The 19,831-nt window shown below is 43.6% G+C and overlaps 1 protein-coding gene across 1 annotated transcript in view; it reads right to left on the reverse strand.

Annotated features, from left to right (window-relative positions):
• Window positions 1-4,526, reverse strand: part of LOC120054362 (A-kinase anchor protein 13) — a 12,359-nt gene extending 7,833 nt beyond the window's left edge. Inside the window, exons 1-5 of the mRNA XM_039001773.1 lie at window positions 4,520-4,526; window positions 3,629-3,759; window positions 2,913-3,436; window positions 339-498; window positions 1-95 (exon numbers count right to left, since the gene is read on the reverse strand). The exon at window positions 1-95 is cut by the window's left edge and continues 23 nt beyond it. Coding sequence (XP_038857701.1) covers window positions 1-95; window positions 339-498; window positions 2,913-3,436; window positions 3,629-3,759; window positions 4,520-4,526 — 917 coding nt within the window. The remainder of the gene's footprint in view (window positions 96-338; window positions 499-2,912; window positions 3,437-3,628; window positions 3,760-4,519) is intronic.
• Window positions 4,527-19,831: the final 15,305 nt, after the last annotated feature.

Below are 19,831 nucleotides of genomic sequence, written 5' to 3' on the forward strand. Positions count from 1 at the left end.
TCCACCACGCGAGACACGTGTGCAACGTGAACACGCTCATCTGTGGCCAGAATCTCTGTTCTGGAGTATGTCCTTCCAGACCGACTGCACTCCTCCTACAATGATGTCAGACATAATGTATTTATTTATATGTTATTTACCTTTATTTTACCAAGTTGGTTGATTGAAAACATATTCTTATTTTCTTTCTTTTGTTGAGTTTTTGTAGAGAAGAGTGAAATCACAGTACTTAGTGCATACTATACTAGTTATCTTCTTTTTTAAACATATGTTTATGCTCTCCAAGCTGAGTGCAATGTTCAAACACACCAGGTATGGCCGTGGTGTGGCATCAATACCGTTTCTGTCTCCTTGGCTTCAGATCTGGAGAGGTCTGTCCCATCTGACTCCTCCACTTCCTGCTCAGGGCATCCTGGGTATATAAAGGCCTGTAGGTGGGAGGGTCGGAGGAGAGAGTCATCCCTCTCTCCATCGCTGTCTATGGCGTCCAGGCTCAGCCTATAGAGAGAGATGATTCAACTCCATTTAGCGGGCACCACTAGCTTTTATCCAAAGTGACTTATAGTAGTAAGTGCATACATTTTTTTTTTTTTTTTGCATTGGTGACCCCAGCGGGAATGGAAACCCGTGACCCAAGCGTGGCTAGCGCCATGCTCTATCGACTGAGCCACAGAGGATCATATGTAGGAGCTGTTCATGCTAGTAGTAGCATAAAGACATGTACATGGTTGTTATTGCAACTTTGCATGATATATCAAGACTCTGATCTATTGTAATACTTGTTATTATTTAAGGGTGGCTTTTGGTGCCTAAAATAAAACGGCAAGTGAAAATGACATTTATTACGTGTAAATGTCTTATGAGAACGTGAAAATGACATTTATTAAGTGTAAATGTCTTATGAGAACGTGAAAATGACATTTATTAAGTGTAAATGTCTTATGAGAACGTGAAAATGACATTTATTAAGTGTAAATGTCTTATGAGAACGTGAAAATGATGTCCACCAGCGCAGATGACTCATTCTACAATGCAATGGCTATTTCAATGTACTGCAGCGGGCTAAATCAGGGTCACACAGAGTGTTTCTGGGTAGTTTTAAACAAATCTACTTAGAAACAAAAGTATACACTTCACACACATGGTTATGGACTTTAAAAAAGGAAGACACCTGTACCATGTCAGATACAGTTGAAATGTATCCGATTTTGAGTTTGCATCCCAATATTACATCATAGAAAACTGAAATATAACAAAACCGTTTGACATAGAAACACCGGATATTCGGCGGATTTTTGAAATAATGTTGATTAATTATGAAAAATATGAATAACATTCCACACAAGAAGCCGCTAAGTCATTTGACTGCAGGAAAGGGCTACATATCAAATAAATGTTATTTGTCACATGAGCCAAATACAACAGGTGTTACAACAGGTATAACAGACCTTACAGTGAAATGCTTACTTACAAGCCCTTAACCAACAATGCAGCATTAAGAAAAAGAAGATAAGAAGAAAAGAAGAAGAAATAAGAAGCAACAAATAATTAAAGCGTAGCAGTAAAATAACAATAGCGAGGCTATATACAGAGTCAATGTGCGGGGGCACCGGTTAGTCGAGGTAAGTTGAGGTAATATGTACATGTAGGTAGAGTTATTAAAGTGACTATGCATAGATAATAAATAGAGAGTAGCAGCAGAGTAAAAGGAGGGGGGGGGGGGGGGGGGGAAATGCAAATAGTCTGTTCAGGAGTTTTATGGCTTGGGGGTAGACGCTGTTTAGAAGCTTCTTGGACCCAGGTGGGTAAGTTGAAGAGCGGAAAGAAAGGTGAAACATGAAAGAGGAAATGTATGCTGTTGTGGTGTTTGGGTGTTTCATTAATCGTTTATCTTATCGTGGCCTTGTCTACACTGCAATTTTTAACCCAAGTTGTTATGTGTTGAAGTGTCAGACTAAAACCACAAGAGAACTTTCAGAACTCATTTAAGGACACAGAGAACTAGAAGCAGAAGTTCTCTGGTCTCTGAGATGTAACCGCTCATGTTACCGGAGATAATTCTAGTCGAAGCCAAAGGGCTTATTTGTTGTCACGAGAGTGAAATGTTAAAGTAAGAAACCAAAAAAATACAGAGATCATCTGAAAACATGCCTTTTTGTACAGTTACATGAAATATAATTATTATTCTATAATTTTTTGTTGTTGTTGCTGAAGTCATTTACTTATTTGCTGAAGTCATTTACTTATTTGCTGAAGTCATTTATACTTATATTGTCATTAAAGGTGCTTCACCTAGAATTTCTTAGAATTGGAAGCTAGGGGAATTGCAACAGCACTAGTCTGCAGTCAAAACAAATCTACCCCTCCCCCACAACCCCTTTCACAGTAACAAGGTGGAGACTCTCGCCTGAGCCTTTTACTTTCGGTTTTAGTCCACCAGCTGGTGGACAGCCAATCACGACACTGGCGGGTAAGTAACACTGTGAAACACTATCATTCCACTATTAATGCAGATATGTTATGGACGTTTTCTGAAATTACAATGCAAAAATTCCCCCAAAATTTCTATATGTAGCACCTTTATTTAAAAAATGTTTTGTTAAAATGTAAGGAATTTACAGCAATTAGCATGAGATTTTTTTTGACAGTTATATAATTGATTAACGTTCAACATAATCAGACTAATAGACAGGTTGTTACCATACCATTCACACAGACGGACCTGTGTTTTGTCCTATATTTATATTGTATTTATTATTATTTTTAAATTCATCCCACCCATTCTCGCAGGAGGCCTTTTGCCTTTTGGTCGGCCGTCATTGTAAATAAGAATTTGTTCTTAACTGACTTGTTAAATAAAGGTTCAAAAAATAAATAAAAATTGTGAGTTGAGTGGAGAGAGAGGGCCTTACCTCCTCCCCAAGTCGATGGGAGACATGGGCATGCCCAAGCTGTGTCTCCGTGATGTAGACATGGACCTGATCAGGATAGGGAAGCTCTCTCTGTCAGAATCCATCATGTCTCCTTGTCCTCCTGGTCCATTCAGATTCACCATAGTGCTCACCACACCCACAGGGTCCACCGACTCACTGTTATAGCCGTCCATGGCACTGCCTGACAGCAACAGGTTAGGGTTGAACTGGGTGACCACAATAGTGTGATGGGGTATGGATTTGTTTTCAGTCTCTTGATAGGGATATGGATAGGGATGTGGATTGGGATGGAGCTGGGAGCTGTGCTGGGGACTGTCTCTATATCTACTGGGAAAGCCCAGGGTAGGAGGGCTGGTTTCTGTGGCAACCGATACAGAGCGTACCCCTTGATGGTCTTTGTAATAGTTTGAGTCTATGAAGGAGCAGCTTAAACCCAGCAGATCCTCCACACTGCTGTCTACATCCTCATCCAGGCTTGGGTTCTCATAGTCACTTTCATCCTCCTGAGGGGAGGGAGGGAGGGAGGGAGGGAGGGAGGGAGGGAGGGAGGGAGGGAGGGAGGGAGGGAGGAAGGGAGGGAGGAAAGAGTGTGGAGAGAGAGAGAGAGGAGTTAGGGCTTGTTGTTTTGACACGTTCAGATGAGGATGCACTGAGTGTGAAAGACAGAAAATAGAAGGAGAAGAAAGCCTTTCTACCTTTTCCTCAGTGGCGATGTTGAAGAAGACGTCCTTAGCGACGGAGGCTGGGGACAGGGACGAGGACAAGGAGGATGCCTCTGAGACACTCACACAGGGCTGCAGGGTAGAACATGGCTTACATTCTGATCCTGCCACAGGAACAAAACACATCTGTCATGTCAGATAGCAATCAATCAATCAATCAATCATAGCCATGATGACTTAACCCCCGAAAACAAGCTAGCTGTTCTGTGCTACAGGTATATGCCCTGACAGCATGACGATAGCCTTGCTATTAATGAATGGAGGACGGAGGAACTGTTTGAAACACCATGAGGAAAGCCTTGCTATTAATGAATGGAGGACGGTGGAACTGTTTGAAACACCATGAGGAAAGCCTTGCTCTTAACTGAATGGAGGACGGTGGAACTGTTTGAAACACCATGAGGAAAGCCTTGCTATTAATGAATGGAGGACGGTGGAACTGTTTGAAACGACATGAGGAAAGCCTTGCTCTTAATTAATGACGAATGGAGGACGGAGGAACTGTTTGAAACACCATGAGGAAAGCCTTGCTATTAATGAATGGAGGACGGAGGAACTGTTTGAAACAACATGAGGAAAGCCTTGCTCTTAATGACGAATGGAGGACGGAGGAACTGTTTGAAACACGATGAGGAAAGCCTTGCTTTTAATGACGAATGGAGGACGGAGGAACTGTTTGAAACACGATGAGGAAAGCCTTGCTCTTAATGACGAATGGAGGACGGAGGAACTGTTTGAAACACGATGAGGAAAGCCTTGCTCTTAATGATGAATGGAGGACGGAGGAACCTTTTGAGACATCATGAGGATATTCTTGCTCTTAGGCCTAATTAATTAGGGTGACATTTTTGCCAGAACGCTCACCATACATCAGCTATCAGGTGGAGAGGTGAGGAGTGACGAGGAAGGAAGTGAGGAAGAGGGAGACAAAAATCAACCCATACCTGAACCCTATAGGCCAATAGGTCAGGCATCATAGCCTGGTTCCTCTTTAGGTTTCTTCCTAGGTTCCTGCCTTTCTAGGGAGTTTTTCCTAGCCACCGTGCTTCTACACCTGCATTGCTTGCTGTTTGGGGTTTTAGGCTGGGTTTCTGTACAGCACTTTGTGACATCAGCTGATGTAAAAAGGGCTTTATAAATACATTTGATTGATTGATTGACAGTAGTATTATATGGCCAAGTACAGATATCAGTTTACTGAGATAGAAATCATCCTTGAGTGTGTTATTAGTATGAGAGGAACCAGTAAACCCTACCAATGAGGTTGGAGGCCGCTGAGTGGAGGACGGCTCATAATAACGGCTGGAACAGAGTGAATGGAACGGCAAACAATGTATTTGATGTATTTAATACCGTTCCACTGATTCCGCTCCAGTCATTACCAAGAGCCCGTCCTCCCCAATTAAGGTGCCACCAACCCCCTGTGGGTACAGAGCCAGGTCCCAGTACAGGCATAACCCAGACCAGCTGTGAAAGCTCTTTTACATTGCTGTTGCATAAAACAGATTCTTCACATATTCACATGATGTCACAAACCAAACTTGTTGGAACTTGTTATGACTTGGAACTTGTTATGATGCCACGGGCAACTTGTTATGATGTCATCCATGTCATACGCAAACAAGCTGCTTGTGCTGTGTAGAGATGCTATTTTATTTGACCACATTATTTTTCATACAATTGTATCTATTGCATGGTCTGTAATATTTCTGATCAAACATACGTGTGTTTCTGTAATTCAAAATGAATTACAGGCCAAAGCTACTGTGTACTCACTAACTATCAGAGCAAAGCTACTGTGTACTCACTAACTATCAGACCAAAGCTACTGTGTACTCACTAACTATCAGAGCAAAGCTACTGTGTACTCACTAACTATCAGAGCAAAGCTACTGTGTACTCACTAACTATCAGACCAAAGCTACTGTGTACTCACTAACTATCAGAGCAAAGCTACTGTGTACTCACTAACTATCAGACCAAAGCTACTGTGTACTCACTAACTATCAGACCAAAGCTACTGTGTACTCACTAACTATCAGACCAAAGCTACTGTGTACTCACTATCAGACCAAAGCTAGACTGTGCACTCATTAACTATCAGACCAAAGCTAGACTGTGTACTCACTAACTATCAGACCAAAGCTAGACTGTGTACTCACTAACTATCAGACCAAAGCTACTGTGTACTCATTAACTATCAGACCAAAGCTAGACTGTGTACTCACTAACTATCAGACCAAAGCTACTGTGTACTCACTAACTATCAGACCAAAGCTAGACTGTGTACTCACTAACTATCAGACCAAAGCTACTGTGTACTCACTATCAGACCAAAGCTAGACTGTGTACTCATTAACTATCAGACCAAAGCTAGACTGTGTACTCACTAACTATCAGACCAAAGCTAGACTGTGTACTCACTGACTATCAGACCAAAGCTACTGTGTACTCACTAACTATCAGACCAAAGCTACTGTGTACTCACTAACTATCAGACCAAAGCTAGACTGTGTACTCATTAACTATCAGACCAAAGCTACTGTGTACTCACTATCAGACCAAAGCTAGACTGTGTACTCACTAACTATCAGACCAAAGCTAGACTGTGTACTCACTAACTATCAGACCAAAGCTAGACTGTGTACTCTCTGACTATCAGACCAATACTACTGTGTACTCACTAACTATCAGACCAAAGCTAGACTGTGTACTCACTAACTATCAGACCAAAGCTAAACTGTGTACTCACTGACTATCAGACCAAAGCTACTGTGTACTCACTAACTATCAGACCAAAGCTACTGTGTACTCACTAACTATCAGACCAAAGCTACTGTGTACTCACTAACTATCAGACCAAAGCTAGACTGTGTACTCACTGACTATCAGACCAAAGCTACTGTGTACTCACTAACTATCAGACCAAAGCTACTGTGTACTCACTAACTATCAGACCAAAGCTACTGTGTACTCACTAACTATCAGACCAAAGCTACTGTGTACTCACTAACTATCAGACCAAAGCTAGACTGTGTACTCATTAACTATCAGACCAAAGCTAGACTGTGTACTCAATAACTATCAGACCAAAGCTAGACTGTGTACTCATTAACTATCAGACCAAAGCTACTGTGTACTCACTAACTATCAGACCAAAGCTAGACTGTGTACTCACTGACTATCAGACCAAAGCTACTGTGTACTCACTAACTATCAGCCAATTATGTCTTATTAGTCTACTAAGTTGGATCTCTGAGCTGTTCATGTTCAGTCTCATAGAGATGCCTATCTGTAGAAAGGCTGCCGGGACCACTGGACAGTTGACACATTCAGACACAGCCAGCCCCGGTCTGAGGAGAGGCGCTATGGTTAAACTAAACTGGGGATACGTCCCATAGTGTTGAGCCCAGGAAAGAGGAAAACCAGACCACACAAACCCCAGCCACACTGGAGACTGGAAACAACCCACTCCACATGTCCTGCCGGCTGATGCTATAAACCAGGGCCCTGCTCCCTGCTCCTCTCTACTCCCCAACAGCATGGCCAACAAATGATCGTTGTGATTGCTGAGTGTAACGTGGATGTATTTTCTAACGTAAATCACTCTCTCAGGCCAGAGGAATGACAATGTCCCGGGCGGGCGGGCGGGCGGGCGGGCGGGCGACAGAGACAGACAGACAGACAGAGTGAGAGAAAGAGAGAGAGAGACAGAAACAGAGAGAGAATTGATAGGCCACAAACGAGCCAATGCATTCATAAACATTGGAGAGAGAGAGAGAGAGAGAGAGTGAGAGACAGAGACAGAGAGAGAGAGAGAGAGAGAGACAGACAGAGAGAGAGAGACAGACAGAGAGAGAGAGAATAAGTGTTTGCTTCATCCAGGTCCAACTGGCTAAGTGTAAACCTGCCTGGGTTTGGGCTTCAGCTTGAGGCTTGTAGCACCAGCAGCCATAGCCTTTTATGGTTGGCCTCTCATATCTTTAATGCATCTAGGGAGATTAAACAAAGGGCCTCCCAGGCTCTTGGAGTGCTTAGGCTCAATCACAGCCAGCCAGGTCTGTCTGTTCTGTATTCCCGTGTAGACACAGTACAACAGACCTCTACAGGGCCAGTGAGAGCTGTTGACAAACTAGCAATACATTTAACTACAGTTGTAATAGTTGAGTATGAAGCGCTGCGTTGTAAGGGTTACAGAGAGTATTCAAAGCCTGTTTGTTTCTGTACACTGATTTGTTCTCCTCTACTTTGACCTGATCCTTTAATAAATGGCATTTTAGTAGTTCTATTTCTTAACCCTTGAGTTGGGCGGCAGCTAGCCTAGCGATTAACAGCATTGGGCCAGTAACCGGGAAAGTTGCTGGTTCAAATCCCCAAGCTGACTAGGTGAGAGAAAAAAAAATCTATTGATGTGAAACAACGTAGACGTTCCTCAGCCTCTTCATATTGATAGGGCCACAAATGAACCAATGCATTCAGAAACACAGATGCCAATGTTGTGTCTCTGTCTGACAGAGACTGTATAAACAAGGAAAAGGTAGCTGACAGTGTTAACTACACCCCAAAGATGGCTGCTCATTTCTACACAGTCATCATAGTCAATTTTATCACCCATGACCCGACAACAAAATTAAGAAGAAGCAGATACAATCAGGCATGATATGGCAGTTGACTTGCCTATTTGAGCTAAAATGATCCTTGATCATAACTAGGGCTGTTTATGACGATCTTATTGCCACCACACCGGTAGTCACGAGTCATGACCTCAGTCAAACGCCACGTGACAGTTGAGTCACGGTAACTAGGCTTCTCCAAACCTGCATTCGGATGCCGCTGATGGTCATTAGTAGCCTACCAAACAAGCTAACGGCCAGTCGCTAAAGGCCTGGTACTCAGGGCTCTATTGTCCCTCCTTCAGGTCATTAATGACCTGGTACTCAGGGCTCTATTGTCCCTCCATCAGGTCACTAATGGCCTGGTACTCAGGGCTCTATTGTCCGTCCATCAGGTCACTAATGGCCTGGTACTCAGGGCTCTATTGTCCCTCCATCAGGTCACTAATGGTCTGGTACTCAGGGCTCTATCGTCCCTCCATCAGGTCACTAATGGTCTGGTACTCAGGGCTCTATCGTCCCTCCATTAGGTCACTAATGGTCTGGTACTCAGGGCTCTATCGTCCCTCCATTAGGTCACTAATGGTCTGGTACTCAGGGCTCTATTGTCCCTTCATTAGGTCACTAATGGCCTGGTACTCAGGGCTCTATTGTCCCTCTAACCACTCTGACATCAATGCAATCGCAATAGAAAATCAAATCAAACACTTCACGAGAGCCACGGCCTTCAGAGTTTGTGCCTTCAGTGAGAGGCAGCACCTCATAGCTGGTTGATGCATGGAATTAAATAACTGTTGCTATAAACCTATGTTGTGTAACATTTCGATAGGTTAGGCTATGCTATGCAATTGCGTGCGAAAACAGAGTTCTGATGGCCTCTATTAAAAAGTGGAGGATCCCATCAGCATTCTATAGGCTAGGCCTATTATATTTATTTCTTAACTATTCTAATATGAAGCACATTGCTTCACTTTAAAACCGGAGTAGCCTACCTGGCTGGCATGAAAATGAACCGCGGGAAAAGCGTCCTCCATTCGATATTCAAGTGCATACAGGTGACATCTTTTTTCCTCGTCCCTCTTCTCTTCCGACAGGTGCATGATGATGGCCCATTCTATATCAAATCTAATTTGACACATATTTAGTATATGTAAAGATTAAATTGAGAATAGTCTGATGGGTGAGAATATCATCACTTGTGAATAATGCCCGGTTTGTGCAAACTAAGGAAAGGAAAGGTGCTTGCATTTTTTCTAATCATAGTCGCATGTATCATGTAGCCTAGCTAGCCTATAGGCCTCAATGTTTTGATAAGGTTTGTATAACAACTAAAGTAGCCTATAAGCCTAGGAACCCTGGAAGAGGGTTGGAGAGCCCATCGCCTACAGAACATAGTGAAACACATGAACTGTTTAACACTGCCTCGGAAATCGTTTGGGGGAAATATCCTTTCTATTTTATTCATCTTTGTTCAATTGGGGCGGCAGGGTAACCTAGTGGTTAGAGCATTGGACTAGTAACCGAAAGGTTGCAAGTTCAAATCGCCGAGCTGACAAGGTACAAATCTGTCGTTCTGCCCCTAAAACAGGCAGTTAACCCACTGTTCCTAGGCCGTCATTGAAAATAAGAATTTGTTCTTAACTGCCTAGTTAAATAAAGGTAATTAAAAAATATATAAATTTCTTACTATGAAATAATGCCACGGGAATTATAAGCAAGTCTGTCTGCTAAATGAACTAGTGTAGCCCACAGCCATTTGGCATCTTTAAAGATATGTGACAGATGTATTGTTTAGGTAAAATAAAAATATAAACACAACATTTAAAGTGTTGTTCCCATGTTTCATTAGCTGAAATAAAAGATACCAGCACGTTGTGCTGGGGACAATAAAAGGCCACCAATGTGCAGTTTTGTCACACAACACACGTCTCAGATGTCTCAAGTTTTGAGGGAGCCAGCAATTGGCACGCTGACTGCAGGAATGTCCACCAGGTGCCTCACAAGTGGCATAGTGGTCTAAGGCACTGCATCGCAGTGCTAGCTGTGCCACTGCGGTCCTCGTTCGAGTCCAGGCTCTGTCACAGCCGGCCGTGACCGGGAGACCCATGGGGCAGCGCACAATTGGCCCAGCGTCATCTGGGTTAATGGAGGGTTTGGCCGGTAGGGATGTTCTTGTCCCATTGCGCTCTAGTGACTCCTGTGGCGGGCCGGGCGCCATGCACGCTAACACGGTCGCCAGGTGTACTGTGTTTCCTCCGACACATTGGTGCGGCTGGCTTCCGGGTTAAGCGGGCTTTGTCTCAAGAAGCAGTGCGGCTTGGCTGGGTTGTGTTTCGGAGGACGCATGGCTCTCGAGCTTCGCCTCTCCCGTACGGGAGTTGCAGCGATGAGACAAGACTGTAACTACCAATTGGATACCACGCAACTGGGGAGAAAAACAGGTCAATGTAAAAAAATTTTTTTTTTTAATGCTAATAATATTTAATATTAATAATAATAAAATGTCCACCAGAGCTGTAGCCAGAGAATTGAATGTTCATTTCTCTACCATAAGCCTCCTATGTTGTTTTAGAACATTTGGAAGTGCGTCCAACCGGCCTCACAACCGCAGACCACATGTATGGTGTGGTGTGGGCGAGCGGTTTTCTGATGTCAACATTGTGAACAGAGGTGGCGGTGGCGGTGGGGTTATGGTATGGGCAGGCATAAGCTACGGACAACGAACACAATTGGATTTTATCGATGTCAATTTCAATGCACAGAAATAACGTGACGAGATCCTGTGACGAGATTTTTTTTTAATGGTTTCTGTGACCTTCAGATGCATATCTGTATTCCCAGTCATGTGAAATCCATAGATTAAGGCCTAATGAATTTATTTAAAATGACTGATTTCCTTTATATGAACTGTAACTCAGTGAAATCTTAGAAATTGTTACATGTTGCGTTTATATTTTTGTTCAGTATACATGTGATATGAAATCTGTGGGCATGACACACATCAACACCTGTCATCTCACATCCCTTAGAGACAGAAAGGCACTTTGATCATCCATTTATGACAACGTGAAAGCACTGAGCGCTCCACACCAAAGGAAATAAACAAAACCTCACTGTGGCAAAAAAATAAAAAACATTATACAACATCAATATAAAACACATGCTGATATATAATATAACTATTAGTTTAAGATAATAACAAAAAATATGTATTTTTTTTTCAAAAGTGAGAATGATTTCATTGCAGGTTTAGACCATATTAAGAACCCCAGGAGATAATGCAACTGAAATTACAAGACACAAACCTCAAGATTCCATATCTGAAGAAACTGTAAGACCACCGTAACGCATGAGATCAACAAAAACATCATTTTTAAAGTGTGATGAGGAGAAAGGCAGAGAAAGGGAGACAGAGAATCACATGCAGTAGCAAAAAAAAGAAAAAAGGTGATGGTTGTAGCTACCTCTCTTGAAGGACCAACGTTTCATCCAGAGTTTGGAGAAAGAAGGCCAGGAGTTGTTTAAGGGAGAATCTGCCATAGAGAAGGCTATCTGGAGCTGGTTAGCTCGCCGTGCAACACCGAGACTTGGGCTGAGCGAGTGAGCGAGTGAAAGAGTCCGAGAGAAAACGAGGGTGGGGGAAACGAACAAGTATCCCAGGCAGAGTCGGATCAGGGAGCTGCTGGGGATTACCTAACCACAGATAACAAATGGCACCCTATTCCGTATGTAGTGCACTATTTTTAACCAGGGCCCAATGGTCAAAAGTAGTGCACTACATAGGGAATAGGATACCATTTGGGATGTAGATATTGAAACCCAGGGGCTCCTGAATAGGGGCTGGCTGGGAGAGAACAGACACAGTGAGGGGAAGTGATAGAGGCACCGTGGAGAGAGGGAGGGAGGGGATGAAAAGAGGCGACGGAGAGAGGGAAGACTTTGATGAAGAGGGGAAGGGAAAGGTGTGAGGGCGGAGTGGCTGAAGAGAGGTAGGAAAGAGTTTAACTGTGAAGAAGTCTGGGAAGATGAAGGGATGGGAGGGGAGAGAGAGAGAGAGTGGTAAAAAAAGGACAGAGGGCAGCAGCAAGCCGAGCATTAGGAGGGTTAGCTGAGCGTTAGGAGGGTTAGCTGAGCGTTAGTTGAGCGTTAGGAGGGTTAGCTGAGCGTTAGCTGAGCGTTAGCTGAGCGTTAGGAGGGTTAGCTGAGCATTAGGAGGGTTAGCTGAGCGTTAGGAGGGTTAGCTGAGCATTAGGAGGGTTAGCTGAGCGTTAGGAGGGTTAGCTGAGCGTTAGGAGGGTTAGCTGAGCGTTAGGAGGGTTAGCTGAGCATTAAGAGGGTTAGCTGAGCGTTAAGAGGGTTAGCTGAGCGTTAGGAGGGTTAGCTGAGCGTTAGCTGAGCGTTAGGAGGGTTAGCTGAGCGTTAGCTGAGCGTTAGGAGGGTTAGCTGAGCATTAGGAGGGTTAGCTGAGCGTTAGGAGGGTTAGCTGAGCGTTAGGAGGGTTCGGTTAGCTGAGCATTAGGAGGGTTAGCTGAGCGTTAGGAGGGTTAGGTTAGCTGAGCATTAGGAGGGTTAGCTGATCGTTAGGAGGGTTAGCTGAGCGTTAGGAGGGTTAGCTGAGCGTTAAGAGGGTTAGCTGAGCATTAGGAGGGTTAGCTGAGCGTTAAGAGGGTTAGCTGAGCATTAGGAGGGTTAGCTGAGCGTTAGGAGGGTTAGCTGAGCGTTAGGAGGGTTAGCTGAGCGTTAGCTGAGCGTTAGGAGGGTTAGCTGAGCGTTAGGAGGGTTAGCTGAGCGTTAGGAGGGTTAGCTGAGCGTTAGGAGGGTTAGCTGAGCGTTAGGAGGGTTAGCTGAGCATTAGGAGAGTTAGCTGAGCGTTAGGAGGGTTAGCTGAGCGTTAGGAGGGTTAGCTGAGCGTTAGCTGAGCGTTAGGCGGGTTAACTGAGCGTTAGGAGGGTTAACTGAGCATTAGGAGGGTTAGCTGAGCATTAGGAGGGTTAGCTGAGCATTAGGAGGGTTAAGTTAGCTGAGCATTAGGAGGGTTAGCTGAGCGTTAAGAGGGTTAGCTGAGCGTTAGGAGGGTTAGCTGAGCGTTAGGAGGGTTAGCTGAGCGTTAGGAGGGTTAGCTGAGCGTTAGGAGGGTTAGCTGAGCGTTAAGAGGGTTAGCTGAGCGTTAGGAGGGTTAGCTGAGCTTTAGGAGGGTTAAGTTAGCTGAGCATTAGGAGGGTTAGCTGAGCTTTAGGAGGGTTAGCTGAGCATTAGGAGGATTAAGTTAGCTGAGCATTAGGAGGGTTAGCTGAGCGTTAAGAGGGTTAGCTGAGCGTTAGGAGGGTTAGCTGAGCTTTAGGAGGGTTAAGTTAGCTGAGCATTAGGAGGGTTAGCTGAGCATTAGGAGGGTTAGCTGAGCATTAGGAGGGTTAGCTGAGCGTTAGGAGGGTTAGCTGAGCGTTAGGAGGGTTAGCTGAGCGTTAAGAGGGTTAGCTGAGCATTAGGAGGGTTAGCTGAGCGTTAAGAGGGTTAGCTGAGCGTTAGGAGGGTTAGCTGAGCATTAGGAGGGTTAGCTGAGCGTTAAGAGGGTTAGCTGAGCATTAGGAGGGTTAGCTGAGCGTTAAGAGGGTTAGCTGAGCATTAGGAGGGTTAGCTGAGCGTTAAGAGGGTTAGCTGAGCGTTAGGAGGGTTAGCTGAGAGTTAGCTGAGCATTAGGAGGGTTAGCTGAGCATTAGGAGGGTAAACTGAGCATTAGAAATGTTAAGGACGACGAAGGCTTTGCAATCACAGTTGATCATGTGCTCGATTTTAAAAATTGTCATACCTCAACATATTCAACGTAATAAATCTATCAGACATTGCTCATGTCCAAGAAGGACTCTGCTAAAATGTGTCTGTTATTACACAATGGACAGAAGTGATGTGATATATGATATCAAGTTAGATAAGAAAACATTTGTAATTTTTTTTTTACTCACCTTCAATATATATATATATGAAACCCTATCCAGACAGCCTCCAGACGAAGAACCAAAAAGCAACAGGAAACCAGAGTATAGAGATTCCTTCAACCAAAAGGTTGTTGTGTTCTAACCATGTTCTCTTGACGAGTGTGTGCAGTTAGTCCTCTGACTCTGCACAGTAAAAAGACAATGAACGGGGAAGAGGACAAATCAACCAAACCACAGGTCACTCACAGCTTCCTCTTTTCAGCTTCTCTGTGCCATGTTAGCTGAGGACAAAGTGGCATACTCATGTACAGCCACACTAGCCTTGTTCCAATATTACACAATCAACTCATACATTTCATGCATATTTTTTTCTCTCTTTCAGTTCCATACGCTTTCACAAGCTTCGAGTATAACTTTATAATCATTTCTCATATGTAACAAGCTTCAATAGTTCATTCAAATTGAAACTATAAAGCCAATCATTCTGATACGATTTCTCTACTTGTGTTCGTGTCGTCTACTCGTCCGTTTCTCTGTTTGTGTCATCATAACGCTGTGCTGATCTGGGAAACTGTTGAGCGGAACTTGTGCGCTCTGAAGTGGTTTCCGTGGTGACATTAGACCTTTACATTGACACACTGTTTATTGTATTTAAGTGTGAAAATACAGAGCGTGTTGATGAAGAGCTTGCAGCAAGACAGTCGTTCTAAGTTCAGTGGCAATTCAGGAAGGGGCAACATATCTGAACTTTCAGATAGAAATGTGTGTAGAATTTGTTTGAATTATATTTCGTGATATAGAATTAGGACTGGACCGTGTCAGTTCTATACATTGGATTTTGGTCCACAAGATGCTCCAGTTCACTAGTAGTGGAAAACTGCATTCACTCAGACAGCATATATATATGTAACAGTTCTCTTTAGTCCGTCCGACCCGGGCGCGAACCAGGGACCCTCTGCACACATCAACAACAGTCACCCACGAAGCATCGTTACCCATCGCTCCACAAAAGCCACGTCCCTTGCAGAGCAAAGGGGAACCACTACTTCAAGGTCTCAGAGCGAGTGGCGTCACCGATTGAAAGGCTATTAACGCGCACCACCGCTAACTAGCTAGCCATTTCACATCCGTTACATATAGATATCTACATTGAACTAACTTGGAATGACTTTGTGATCGAACATTTGAGGGAACACTGCTCTTAACAACATAGACATGTGACACACCCATATTCTGAATCACATGTGGCTTGACAGTGTATATGTGCAGTGTGAAGTCAATAGTTGGTGGCCTATTGACATTGATGTACATCAGTGTTTAGTCCAGAGGGGTATACTACAAAACAGAAAGAATGACTTAGCCAGACAGGTAACTTGCCTAAAAAGTCTGAAGTAATTTAAGTTTGAAAGATAAGCTTAAAATGGGCATGGTCTCAAACAACCAAAATCACACCAAGTTAAGCATTCTTAATGAATCAGATAAACCAAAAGTCATTTCTGGTTGTTTTTTAACTCATCAATCCTTCTTTTAGAAAATACCCCTCTGATTCTACAGGACTGTATTTACATGGCTGAATAGAGGTCACACCATGATCATATTCATTTATGCATCAGTTGGTCCGGTTAGTCCAAGTCGACCTTATGCACAGATTCAGGATCAGCTTACACTTTCCGAATCCCACCAGGGGAGGGGGAAATGCAAAACTTTTTTGTATTTTACCCCCTTTTCGTGGTATCCAATTGTTAGTAGTTACTATCTTGTCTCAACTCCCATACGGGCTCGGGAGAGCCCGAAACACAACCCAACCAAGCCGCACTGCTTCTTAACACAGCGCGCATCCAACCCGGAAGCCAGCTGCACCAATGTGTCGGAGGAAACACCGTGCACCTGGCGACCTGGTCAGCGCGCACTGCACCCAACCCGCCACAGGAGTCACTAGTGCGCGATGAGACAAGGATATCCCTACCGGCCGACGCTAGGCCAATTGTGCGTCGCCCCACGGACCTCCCGCTCGCAGCCGGCTGCGACAGAGCCTGGGCGCGAACCCAGAGTGTCTGGTGGCACAGCTAGCGCTGCGATGCAGTGCCCTAGACCACTGCGCCACCCAGGAGACCCCTGGAAATGCAAAACTGACCTTAGTTCAGTGTCTAAAGTGAATATGAAACCATGGAATTTGAGAATCGCTAATGTTCTGTTGTTCACTGCTCTACCTATGTGTTAGTCATTTAGCAGACGCTCTTATCCAGAGCGATTAACAGTTAGTTAATTCATCTTAAAAACCACATATCACTGTCATAGTTAGTAAAACTCCCTAGTTGTACTCCTGTAGTAAAATCCTAGTACCGTACAAACAGACTGGCAGATACTAGCAGATCAGGTCAAAACGGAAAACATTGCCGCTGCTGTAGCATCTGGGAAGGGATTGTTACATTTGAACTTACGCTTGACCTGTTTGACCAGGCTGACATAAAAAATTTGAAAATGTGCTGATTTAGTGTCATAATGAGGAGGACACAAGAGTTCATTATGCCTGAAACACATTCCTCAAATACACTGAGGCTAAGGAGCATAACAAGAAAAACATTCTCCAATAAATGTATTCATAATTTTAATATTAAACAGTTAATTGTTGAATAATTTACACAAAGCAAGATTTTCATATTATTCCAACATTTACTGTACATATCACTGCTTGGCTATCCTTGAAAAAAGAAAAAAATACATTGTCAAGCTTTATTTAGTCATGGCACATTTTGATCCTGTACGTGTGTGTGTGTTATTGTGACAAGAGAGTGAATATGATATTGATATATGTGATATACATAAAGGCAATGGTACATGTGGATCCAGTGTAGGGATGTAGCCATCTTTGTGGTTGTACATGGGCGTGATACATTACAACGCATCTATGTGACACATAACGTAGCTGTAGATACAGTGTCTTCAGAAAGTGTCCGATACCCCTTGACTTATTCCACATTTTGTGGAACATTCAATCTTGGTAAGCAACTGCAGTGTAGATTTGGCCTTGTGTTTTAGGTTATTGTCCTGCTGAAAGGTGAATTCATCTCCCAGTGTCTGGAGGAAAGCAGACTGAATCAGGTTTTCCTCCCTCTAGGATTTTGCCTGTGCTTAGCTCCAGCCGTTTCTTTTTTATCCTGAAAAACTCCCCAGTCCTTAACGATTACAAGCATACCCATAACATGATGCTTGAAAATATGGAGAGTGGTACTCAGTAATGTGTTGTATTGGATTTGGCCCAAACATAACACTTGGTATTCAGGACAAAAAGTTTGTTTTGCCAATATTTTTGCAAGACTACTTTAGTGCCTTGTTGCTAACAGGATGCATGTACAGGCTTCCTTCGTTTCACCCTGTCAATTAGGTTTTTTATTGTGGAGTAACTACAACGTTGTTGATCCATCCTCAGTTTTCTCCTATCACAGCCATTAAGCTCTGTAACTGTTTTAAAGTCATCCTTGGCCTCATGGTGAAATCCCTGAGCAGTTTCCTTCCTCTCCGGCAACTGAGTTAGGAATGATGCCTGTATCTTTGGATGGTGTATCAATACACCCAGTCACCACAAAGAGTAATTAATAACGTCACCATGCTCAATGGGGTATTCAATGTCTGCTTTTTTATTTTACCCATCTACCAATAGGTGCCCTTCTTTGCGAGGCATTGGAAAACCTCCCTGGTCTTTGTGGTTGAATCTGTGTTTGAAATCCACTACTCGACTGAGGGACCTTACAGATAATGGTATGTGTGGGGTACAGAGATGAGGTAGTCATTCAAACATCAGGTTAAACACTATTATTGCACACAGAGTCCATGGAACTTACTCTAAGCACATTTGTTGTCCTGAACTTATGTGGACTTGCCCTAAGAAAGGGGTTGAATATTTGACTCAAGACATTACAGGGTTTCATTTTTAATTAATTTGTAAAAATGTCTAAAAACATGTTCTACTTTGCCATTATGGGGTATTATGTGTAGGCCTGTTACAATTCATATATATATATATATATATACACATTTTTCTTTTTCTTCTTCTTTAAAAAAAATCTATTTTAAATTCAGTCTAACACAACCAAAAAGTGGGAAAAAGTCAAGCAGTGTGAATACTGGCTGAAGGCACTGTGATGTATCAATGATGAATACATCAGTATATCTTCTATCATGGCATAAAGAGGCATGTATCCTGCCAGCCTACACACAGCATTCTGGAGCCATCTATGTGCACAGAGGGAGAAGGAGCAGCAGTCACAACACAAAGAAGCAAAACCCATGGTAAGACTTCAACCAAGGACGACAGCGAGACAACTCCACCTACAGAGACACACAGGGGCTAGAGAGAGACTAACATCTAGCGAGCTGTGTAAACTAGAGCAGACCACCGACAAGACAGCATGACTCCCCTTTACCCCCTAAACCCTCAATATCACCCCCACCATTACTATACTGAACCCCTTTACCCTCTAAACCCTCAATATCATCATGGTCACCCCCACCACTACTATACAGAACCCCTTTACCCTCTAAACCCTCAATATCATCATGGTCACCCCCACCACTACTATACTGAACCCCTTTACCCTCTAGCACATCTGTTTGCATCAGTAACCTTGTTGACTTGACACTGAATAAACAAAAACACAAAAAAACTGTTTCAGCAACAGCAAATATATCATTATTACATCTGTAGATGTGTGTAGATGTAGACTAGTTTTGGCAGAATCAGTAAAAAAAAAAGAAAAAAAGGTGACTCTTTAAACGACCACCTTATACACACGTACATTTCATTACACTACTAACAGACATTGTACAAAATACATAGCTTACGGTGGTTTTCTTCATACTGCTCCATGGTCATGTTAAATGGCTTGGCAGTCTTTAATTGTAATTTTTATTTTATTTAACTAGGCAAGTCAGTTAAGAACAAATTCTTATTTACAATGACAGCCTACCGTGGAACAGTGGGTTAACTGCCTTGTTCAGGGGCAGAAAAACAGATTTTTACCTTGTCAGCTCGGGGATTCGATCCAGCAACCTTTTGGTTACTGGCCCAACGCTCTAACCACTAGGCTACCGGCCCAACGCTCTAACCACTAGGCTACCTGCCCAACGTTCTAACCACTAGGCTACATGTCCATCGCTCTAACCACTAGGCTACCTGCCCATCGCTCTAACCACTAGGCTACCTGCCCATCGCTCTAACCACTAGGCTACCTGCCCAACGCTCTAACCACTAGGCTACCTGCCCAACGCTCTAACCACTAGGCTACCTGCCCATCGCTCTAACCACTAGGCTGCCTGCCCATCGCTCTAACCACTAGGCTACCGGCCCAACGCTCTAACCACTAGGCTACCGGCCCAACGCTCTAACCACTAGGCTACCTGCCCAACGCTCTAACCACTAGGCTACCTGCCCAACGCTCTAACCACTAGGCTACCTGTCCATCGCTCTAACCACTAGGCTACCTGTCCATCGCTCTAACCACTAGGCTACCTGTCCATCGCTCTAACCACTAGGCTACCTGCCGCCCCACATTAGATTAGGATAGAACCTTTGATTCTGATGCATTTTATGTTTTATATTTATTTACTAGGATTTCCTCTAGTGGTCTTTT

This window comes from Salvelinus namaycush, chromosome 10, assembly GCF_016432855.1.
Source record: "Salvelinus namaycush isolate Seneca chromosome 10, SaNama_1.0, whole genome shotgun sequence".
Lineage (NCBI taxonomy): Eukaryota > Metazoa > Chordata > Actinopteri > Salmoniformes > Salmonidae > Salvelinus > Salvelinus namaycush.